The 10,653-nt window shown below is 43.8% G+C and overlaps 1 protein-coding gene across 3 annotated transcripts in view; it reads left to right on the top strand.

Moving 5' to 3' along the window:
* LOC147026737 (polypeptide N-acetylgalactosaminyltransferase 18-like) overlaps positions 1 to 6,223 on the top strand; it is a 350,743-nt gene extending 344,520 nt beyond the window's left edge. For all 3 annotated transcript variants that reach the window (XM_085882500.1, XM_085882502.1, XM_085882501.1), the window contains one exon: positions 5,015 to 6,223. In XM_085882500.1, the coding sequence (XP_085738626.1) occupies positions 5,015 to 5,164 (150 nt within the window). In that variant the 3' untranslated portion in view covers positions 5,165 to 6,223. The remainder of the gene's footprint in view (positions 1 to 5,014) is intronic.
* The last annotated feature ends 4,430 nt before the right edge of the window (positions 6,224 to 10,653 follow it).

Genomic DNA, 10,653 nt, shown 5'->3' on the forward strand with positions numbered 1-10,653 from the left:
TGATTTCAAAGGGCGGATAAGCTCCTTGTGAGCTCAAAGAGTGGAGGAGCTCCTTGTGAGCCAATGGCCATCCATATCTAGTGCCCAACTGTGTCTGCGGACATTCTCCTGCAGTTGGTTTACTTTTTATGAGGATGTTGCTGGTGGCAGGATTTGCACTGCAGCCACCGTAAAACCCTTCATTCTGCAAAAGTTACCAAAAGCATTAAAAAAAAATCTGAAAACCCACTCCGTGGAAGTACCTCCTGTGCAGCTGCCCTTCACAGGGCAGCTCAACGGATGACGGAATTGGGGCAAAGTCTTTGGGACCCCCAATCTTTGAGGATAGGAGGGAAACCACGGGAAAACTTCCCTGGTCAGATTGCGGTCATGTGGGTTTAGGTGGTGCTGAGGTGTCGTGCACCAGATGATGGTCTCGATGAGTTAACCTGAGGCGGTTCCTTGGGGTGGGTGCCTGGAATGTCCTATCCCTAAGAGAGAATGATCACCTGTCCACGTTATCACGGAGCTCAAGTGTAATACTGGACATCAGTATTACAGCTCTCTCTGAGGTTTGGAGACTGGATTGTGGCAAGATCATGGTGGGTGGTTACAACTACTATTGGTCTGGTCGCTCTGATGGTTACCATACTCAAGGAGTTGCCATAGCTGTGTCCAATAAGCTGACGCCAATGATAATTGAGGTAACACCGGTCAACGAGCCTATTATGAGATGAAGGATTCGTTACTCCTTGGGTGTCATTTCCCTGGTCTCTGTATATGTTCCGACTGAGGCGAGTGATCTCACCATGAAGGACACATTCTATGCCACGCTCAAGTCCGGTTGATCAGTGCCCCAGGTGAGATATTCTACTAGTCTTGGGAGATTTCAATGCATCGACTGGAACTGATAGGGATGGTTATGGTACATGTGTTGGTCCCCATGGTTCTGGAACTATGAACCAGAATTGCACTAAGTTCCTTGACTTTGCAAGAAATCGTGGACTTTGAGTGACTGGTTCATGGTTTCAGCGCCCACAGGCTCATCGCTGAACTTGGTATTCCAACGCTGGTGGTGTTGCAAAGGAGATTGACCATGTGTTCATTGATGGTCGCTGGAGGATGATCCAGAACTGCAGGGTTCTACCGGAGTGCTCAATTCTTCAATATTGACCAAGGCTTGTTGTAGCAACTCTGAAGTTGCAGCTTAACTCCAGGAGAATGGTACCATCCCAGCCTAGGCTGGATGTTGGCAAGCTCAAGGATGAGTGGGTAGCTGAGGAGTTTGTGAGCAGGCTGAGTGGAGATTTGGGGGGGGAGGGGTCTGGGTGCTTTGGGGGATCCTGAAGAGTTGTGGAGTGCCTTCAAGCCCACCGTCCTTGATGTTGCCGGGAGATGTCTTGGAACTCACCGTAGGGTGAAGAATATTTTTTTTCTCTCAAGGGACACTGGATACTATTGACCAGAATCACAAGGTCAGGCTGAATGGCAGAACTGAGCTGTTCAGGGAGCTGAGGCATAAAACTGAACGTGCACTAAGGGTGGACAAGGAGGCCAATGTGTGAGGAATCTGGGAGGGGGTAGAGTATCACCTGTGGTCAAGTGATTCTCATCCTACTTACAGGGGAATTCACACATTGCATTCCTACAAGCCCATCCCTCGGTGTACTGCAGTTAGAGCAGAGGGTGGTGGGCTCTTGACAGAGGAGTCCAAAGTGAAGGACCACTGGGCCGGTTACTTTGAGCAGCTGTACCAGGCTGATCCCCTATCTGTCGTTTTGGATGTCAGGGATGTTACAATCCCTATTGCTGAGCCTCCAATCAACTGTGGTCCACCTTTGTTTGTGAAAACACAGGCTGCGGAAAACCGGTTGAAATTGGGTAAAGCTCCTGGGATCTGTGGCATCCATGCTGAATTTCTCAAGGCTGGTGGGAATGCTATACTCGTGTCGTTGCATGCAGTTCTGTGCTCGACCTGGAACACAGGCATCATCCCAACTGACTGGAACAGGGGCCTTGTTGTCCCTCTCTGGAAAGGGAAGGGTGATTGCCAAGACTGCAACAACAACTGAAATAGCTGAATTCACTAATTGGAAGGGGTGTCCACAAACTTTTGGCCATGTCGTGTACTGGGGAGTCAGAGACGTCTTGAAGGAGGAAAGTTTCTATGAAGCAGATTATGTCTGGTTTGTCAGTGACAACCTGTATGGAAAGATATGTCAGGTTTGAGCAAAGGCCCCAGATATTTGAGGTCCACACTGTTCAGGAAGAGGGAGGGGAGGAGATTTTGGGTGCAGGGGAGGGGAGGGTAGGACGATGGAGGAGGGGGGTAGGTAAGGCGAGTTATTGAAAGAGTTTGGGGGATTGTAGAAGAGCTTGGGGAGAGGGCCGGATGAGAAGGAGAAAAGGCTCAGTGGTGATGGGTTGAGGTGCAGTGGGGAGTAATAAGAGATGGGTCAGAGGGCATTTGAAGATTGGAGGATGAGTGATGAGGTGGAAGAGAGGGAGGGGGAAGGAGGCACCTTTGTGGATGTGGACGGGGCAACTTTGGGAAGGGGGAGTGAGGGGAAGATTGGAGGGAGAAGAGTGAGAGGGGAGAGTTGAGGGATAAGGATGAGGGGGCTTTTGAGAAAGGTGAGGGGGGCTTTTGAGAAAGGTGAGAGGGAAGCTTGGAGTGAGAAGAGTGTGAAGGTTGTTTTGTGAGGGAGGTGAGACGATGCAAGAAGGCATGGCCAAGGTGCAGGAGGGTGATTGGAGAGAATGAGACTTGGTGGAGGTATTTTGAAGAAGAAGGGAGTGAGCGGGGAGGGGGTGGGTACAAGATTTGAGGGGTTGGGAAGAAGGCGAGGTGTGCTGAGAGGAAGGAAGGAGCATGTTTGTGGGTGACGAGTGTACTGATTGAGAGAGCGAGATATCTGTCAGGTTAGAATGGATCCCACAGATGTTAGAACACCACACACTTTGGGGCAACAGAGGAGGAGCTGATACTGAAGCAGAAGACAGGGAAGAAGTGCCAAGAGTGGAGGGAGAATGAGGGGCAAGATGGGAGGGGTAAGTATAGAGGATAACAGGTGAGGGGTTAAGAGGAGGTAGATTTAAGGAGGTGGAGTGAATTGGCACTGAAGTTGAAAAAAAAAGGACGATTGATGGAAAACGAACGTGCATTGCAAATTGGGATTTTAAAAATCTTTAAGTCAGAGATGCGATTAAAGACATTACGTGAAGGATACAAAGAAGGAGAACTTAGAGATTGGAGAAAAGAAACGTAACAGTGAGACGTTTGAGATGCGGGGTCTTTTCTTTAAATGAGGTCTTTTCTGATTTTAGTCAGTCCAAACTTTTCCCATCCACCATGGAAATACCTGCATTCTGGTTGGTGCAAACTTGATTGAGGGGGAAGTGCTCAGTTTGCAACTATATCAGAGTCTTGTTTCTGAGCGAACCCATCCTCTCTCTTCCACTAAATTCGATTAAAATTGGAATTCGCATCATGGGTTTGAGTCCAGGAAAACTGCATTTAAACATTGAAGTTTCGGTCTGGAAGCTATCAGTTTCAGGGCACAGGTCTGGTTCTGTCTTCAACCCTCAATTGACAAGAGCTGGCATACACCCACTGATCTGGCAGAACAAAACAGCATTTCATCTGCCCTTGTATAGTCAAAGCTCCAAGAATCTAAGCAACAACACACAGCCTTGAATTCCAATTGGCGTTTTCTGCGGCAATCGAAATCGGCATGGGTGGTGGGCAGCCAGAAGGAAATTCTTAAAAAGTTGAGAAGTGTTTGATCAAATGTCCTGCTCTGCAACTGCCTTTGAGTCAATATCCCAACAGCCTGCACAACAATGAGCCATTGAGAGGAATTACTTTTTTGCATGTCTCAGACTGCATTTGGCATACATTTCCCTGGAGTTTCCCTTGAGGAGTCCAGTGGGCCGCAAAGGAAGAAAGATCTTTTGGGCAGCAGAGATATTTGTTACAATGGCTTCCGTAACTCTAAGATGAGAAACCTTCCTCCAAGGAGATTACTTTGAACTATAAACTGGTTTATTTTGTCCTTGGATTCTGTCATGAGTTTGGCCAAGCTTTACTTTTGTAAAGATTTTTTACTGAAGCATCTGATCTTCGAAACATTTGGTTATGAATTGAGATATTGGGCCCTCAAAAACGTCTTTTCAATATGTTTAAAAAAAAGTGTTTGTAAATGCTTTCTTTGTCGTGTGGGTGTGTCCATCCATCCATTGGGACCGTACTCTGTGCAGAGCATTGGTGCTGCCTAAGCAGTGTCCTTAGCTATTGGGCACAATCCTAGACGGGTCGCCACTCCAACACAGTAAACCAGCATGCTGGCACTCATTTTGCCAACCTCAGAAAGATGACAGGCAGAGTCAACCCCACCTGGTATTAATTCAACAGCAGAGCGGGATTTGAACTCAGGACCCTCGGATCCAAAGCCTGCCACCCGACCCATTAAGCCAACACCAGGCATGTCTGTGGGTGTGTGCGTGTCCAGCAGGATTTGTCATGTTTTAATAACAGGGGAGTAAATGCTCAACAATGCAGACCACAAACACACCAGGCACACCTATCTTCTCGCAACATCTTTTCTTTTCCTTTTTCACTCGTACACCTCCCTTCTTTCATATTGTCTGCCAGCTGTTTATTTTTCTCAATTTTAATTTCCTTAATTTATCACCAAACACTCCCAACAACCCTCTCCCCTCGCCTCCCCCTAACCTTAAGTCAACCATACACACATAAATAGATTGCTCCATACGCAGTCAGGTTAAAGAGTCTTTCGCCATCACTATTTTCTTGTACAGTAATATTTTCAGTTTGGATTAAGGTGATCTCCAGCGACTAGGCTATTCATTTGGAGGCATCATGGTAAACGGCGTGTTCAGCTTCAATCAAATATACTACAAACAGGATGCTTACTACATGTACATATGGCTTTAGTAAGAATGACTGTCTCTAACAAACAACAGAACCTTCACATCTTAAACAATATTTTGTGTCCTGCTTTGTCTCTCATAGGGGGGTGAAATCCGGAACCGGCGCTCCCGACGCTGCCTCGAGGTGCAGCCGAGCTCTGATTCTGACTTTGGCCTGGAACTCGTCATGCGGAAATGTACCGGACAACTGTGGCGCCTCTCCAGCCACGGTGGTGGCACAAAATCCTCATGATGCCATCGATTTTATCTCCGAAGATTCCCACAGAATGTCACAATCCATTTCAGCTTGATTGGAACCTCATCCTGGCATGCATATAAATCCTTACAGTGTCATTTACCATGGAACAAGCTTTTGGGGGTAGAACCAATCTGCTGTCAGCCTGCACACCTCCGATATCTTTCTATCTTCAGAATCATTGTCACCTGGGAAAAAATTTTTTGACCTGCCTGTTAAAGAAAATATTGCGGGTTCAGTTTACAAGTTCTGCAATCGTTGACCGCGGGATGGATGAAATCGTTCGGTGACTTGTGTTTGTGGTGAAGCAAAGCTTACTTCAAAGGAAAGCGCTGACCAGCTGTCCTCCTCTGATTGAGCCCAAACACTCAACTGGCACATCCTGAAAAAAAATATGATTAAGATTAAACACACTGGCATTGTGAGCCATCCTTGGTTGGTATAAGCATAAATGTTATTTATATGTCAGCAATCACTTGTAATGGGATTGCAAAAATATCCTGCGTTGAAGAGCTTCACCATACGTATCGCCATTACGGCCAATCAAAATGAAGAGCCTCGTCTTTTCATGCGTATTACTGTATACATGTTTCTACCTGAAACGTGTCACAATTTCTGGCTGTGGTTGGATTGTGCCCTTTGTCAGGGTTGATTGTGAATGGCTCTGATTCTCAAAACGAAGACACTGTGACGCTATTGGAAACCATCTTGCTAGCTGTTGGAGTGTTATCACAGTGAGTTGTCGAGTCTGCGTATCATTTGCTGCTATTAATTTTATTCACTACAAGCAGCAACTGATTGTTGTGGTCTTCAGGTAATTTTTGTGACTATTGTTGATTGCGTTGTTAGTGTTGTTGTTATTATTATTGTAATCATTATTGTTTTTGGGGCATGGTGATTATCCCCAGTGAAGGTAAAAGCATCCCACCTCGTGTAATCCTTGCCACTGGGCTGATTTCGCAGCACTGAACCTACCTTCAGGCAGAGCATGAGAGAGAGAGAGAGAGAGAGAGAGAGAGAGAGAGAGAGAGAGAGAGAGAGAGAGAGAGAGAGAGAGAGAGAGAGAGAGAGAGAGAGAGAGAGAGAGAGAGAGAGAGAGAGAGAGAGAGAGAGAGAGAGAGAGAGAGAGAGAGAGAGAGAGAGAGAGAGAGAGAGAGAGAGAGAGAGAGAGAGAGAGAGAGAGAGAGAGAGAGAGAGAGAGAGAGAGAGAGAGAGAGAGAGAGAGAGAGAGAGATATATATATATATATATATATATATATATATATATATATATATATATATATATATATATATATATATTATCTGGTTACTGAGTGTCATGCTGATGAGAAATAAAGAACTCGAGTTCATCACATTAATATCTTGAGTTCGGTACTTTCAGGAATGGCAAGAATCACGTATGTCCATCATTTGTGCTATGCAGGTCTATATTCTTGCTGGATTTTACCATAAATGTTGTATATCAGGAAAGACATGCGTCATGATATACTTTATTTTATCTTTTTGATTTAGAATCACTGTTATTTATCAGCTGCTCGCAGCATTGAATGTACGTACGTAAAACTGTTGGTTAAACCCACTGCCACGGTTTAAAAAATGCCACACTTGTCTCAAAATATCACATTGCAATTACCGTGTTAAAGCCATTTTACGACGGAGGTTTGTTATGTATTTAGAATGCAAGGTAGGAAGCTCTAAATATCTATGATGGATGATCAAATCCTCACTTTTGTGGATTAAAATACTGTGCAAAAACGAAAAAAAATAATGGAATCGTTCCCTTTGTTTGGAAGTGTGTGCTGAAAATGTTTTGTCATTGATGATTGAGTTCAAGAAGAAAGTTTTCAGAGATTTGCTGACTCAAAGAAACCTGAAATCAAAGATTGAAACTTCATGGTTTTTAACGATGCACTGAATTGCTCTCGTCATTGTTTCTGCCTCAATGCGGGCTGGTACTTTGACATTTGCTCGAGTTTTTAGCACTTTTCCTTTGTTGTGAAGTGGAAAGTTTCATGTATCTGTGTATATGTATATATCCCCTTGGCTGTGCTGAAAGTTTCAAAAACAAACCACACCAACTCGTTCCACTGCAACTTCAAACAGACTATCCGGGTGGAGGTCAGAATTTGCTCCTACTACCTCCAGATGTGTGGTGTGCAACTTATTAGCTTGAATTCACACCACGCCATGTTTTTTTTTTGTGCGAACTGGCATTCACATAAGAAACAGGTGTTTCACGATATTTTGTCGAAAGCATTTTATCGACTTTGTGTGGCTGCAAACTTTTCTTTAACTTTGATGTTTCAGCTTATTTTGTTATCTGTGCAAAGCTACCATGAATGTCCTGCACTGTGATCCTGAAATGGCAATTACCTCCGCCACCGAAGGTGGACGGAGGTTATACGTATTTTCACCCCTGTCTGTGAGAAGGATATCTTAAAAAGTTGTGGACCAAATCAGATGGAATTTGGTGGACAGGTTGAGTGTGTGACAAGGACGAATTGATTACGTTTTGGTGATGATCCGGGTCTGGATACTCTAACTTTTAAAGTAATTCTTCACCATTGAGAGATCGGGCCAAAAATGATATATAGCACAATATCTCAAAAAGTTAAGAAACATATCCGGACGAAAATTGGTGGACACATTGGGTGTGGAACAAAGATGAATTGATTCAGTTTTAGTGAAGATCCAATAATTTCTTAATTTTAAAGTGATTCTTCACAATTGAGAGTTAGGGATAAAACGACACACAGCATGATATTTCCAAAAGTTGTGCACATGTTATGACAAAACTTGGTGGATGAGTTGCATAGATGACAAGAACAAGCAGATTCCATTTTGGTTATGGTTCAGATGCAGATCCAGCCCATCAGTGGGATACAACATTTATGCCATTCAGCCTGGCGGAGGTATCCACCGAGTGCCGTTCTCGTTCGATTTATAACGACAATCACAGACATCACAAGCAAATGCAATACGTCCCACCATTCCCCCTCCATCCACTTTGAATCCTGTAAAGTCAAAATGAAGACATTGAAACAATGTTTTCCTGCTTTACTTTGAAGTAGCTGTGCAAAGGTATTTTGTGCCAAGTCGTGTCTGGATTGGTTTAAATATAAGGGCTTGGTATGTCAAAACCCTGAATTTGTTTACCTATGTTGACCTTCAACCCTTGTGAAATTTAAAGGAAGCCACCCGATCAATGTCTACGTGCATATTCCTGTTGCGGCTATGGCAAGGTAACATTTTTCTGACTCTGGTCTTTATCAGTTGAAAAACAGAGGCCTGGCCATCCAGAAACCTTAATTTAACCGCCAATTTCACGCTTTGACCCCTGTAATCCCGAAAACGCCTCCAATCCGAATTTTCTCTCTCAGCAACCCAATACGGGCTCTTTGAAAGCAGCTTTGTGCCAACCTTCATCTCTATGGACTCAGATGGAAGGGAATGGTAAGGCAAAATGTGTGATTTTAGTGTTTCACGTCTTTGACGACTTATAATTATAACGACGGGGCTACATTGATAAAATAAAATAAAATAAAAAGAGTTTCTGTGTTTATTGACCAAGGTACCAACCACCATGTATGTACCTTGATCCATGAAGAGGATTGGAGGATTGGTTCAGACAATTTTTTGGAAAGAAAGACCAACAGAAAAAACATATCTGCGCTCCCTGTGGGAGTATGGAAGACAAAATGATATTATCATGTACCTTGGGCGTTCAAAAGGTTCATGGAACGAGATGTTGCTCTGCTGTTTGTGTGTTCCTCCCTCTCTTTCTAATCTTCCTTTTGTTCTGTTATGTGCTGATCTGTTCGATGTTCTCGATCCTCCACGAGTCTGGACTATATCTATCATTCCAGCAATGTGTGTGTGTGTGTATGTATGTGTGTGTATGTGTGTGTGTGTGTGTGTGTGTGTGTGTGTGTATATGTGTGTGTGTGTGTGTGTGTGTGTGTGTGTGTGTGTGTGTGTGTGTGTGTGTGTGTGTGTGTGTGTGTGTGTGTGTGTGTGTGTCCGCATGTATATATTTTCACTTTAGAAATGTATTTCTCTGCAACCACTTGTCCAATTGATGCAAAATTTTAAACAGAGGGATTCCCCATGGAGAATATTATATTGGTAATGCTTACATCCTGGGTCACATGGTATGGCAGCCATGTTGGATTAAAGGGGTAAAAATGGACATTTTTCTCCAAAACCGTTCAATGAAAAAAAACTTGAAATTTGACATATGTCATAAACTCCCCATTGGGTATATTGGATGACGATGTCATCGGTGAAGTGGTATTCTCACCATAATTGGTTGAATCAAAATCCTTATCCAAAAAATATGAAACTTCATACTGATCTACGACCCAATAAAAGTGAAGCATTAAATTCATGAAGTTATCGGTTACGTGGTCTGCTGGTCAATGGCAAAGTCAATGGCAAACCACCTGGCATTATCCCTGCTCAGAGACTGCCTTGCAGTCATGATTGTCAGGAAAAAGTATGGATGTTGGAATGGGTATATCATGCCTGATATTAATGGAAATTGCATTTCATGCATCGTAATTCATAGCAAGATATATATTTTAAGGTATTTCAAATATATAATTTAACACAAAATAAATATGACAGACATCATTGCAGCTTGTTAAGTGTTATTATCAAGCGACATAAGACCAGCCATCGAATTGATGGCTACATACTGTACATGTTGGCATTAATTTCTGTAGCTGCAGAAACACAAAGCTCCGTGGATATGGTATTTCCTACTCATCTTTGACATCGATGTACCCTAACATGGATTTCCTCCATAAAGCTGGTGTTTTATCGCCGGCGCTTTGCAGTGAGATGAGTTTGATTCATAGTGCAGTACTGCGCACCTTACTCTCTGGAACAGATCACAAAAGCTGGACCACTCTAAGATGCCTGAAGGTGGCTGTGGGAGAGAATTTAAGGGAATTTATAAGAATACGAGTTTCCTCACATTGTTACAATGGAGGAGGAAACCAGTAGGCCCATAAAGGTCTGCACGGTGGTTGGTGGCCTATGGTTGTTTGCCCATGCTCTATCTTTTGGAAATGCTGAGCGTCAAGCAAGGAAGCAGGACATATCATTTTTACCTCCACCACCGAAGGTGGATGCAGCTTATGTTTTCATCCCTGTCTGCCTGTTTGTGAGCAAGATATCTGAAAAAGTTACCGATGGATTTGGACGAAAGTTGGTGGAGAGGTTGCGTGCGTGACGAGGCCAAGCTGATTCGATTTTGGTTCATGTCTGGATCGAGATCAGGCCTATCAGTGGGATACAAAACGTAATCGGTTCAGCCTAGTGGAGGTGTGTGCTCTATCGAGTGCCCTTCTAGTTATCGCCACGTTTTTTTGTAAAAAACTGGGGGATATTGTAAACTGCTCTGTCTGTCCGTCACATGATCTCTCCCTAAACGGTTGGGCAGAAATTCAACAAACTCGGGAATTACGATCGCCACATGGC

This window comes from Eptatretus burgeri, chromosome 5 (assembly GCF_056783735.1).
Source record: "Eptatretus burgeri isolate ZD-2024b chromosome 5, Ebu_testis_v1, whole genome shotgun sequence".
Taxonomy (NCBI): domain Eukaryota; kingdom Metazoa; phylum Chordata; class Myxini; order Myxiniformes; family Myxinidae; genus Eptatretus; species Eptatretus burgeri.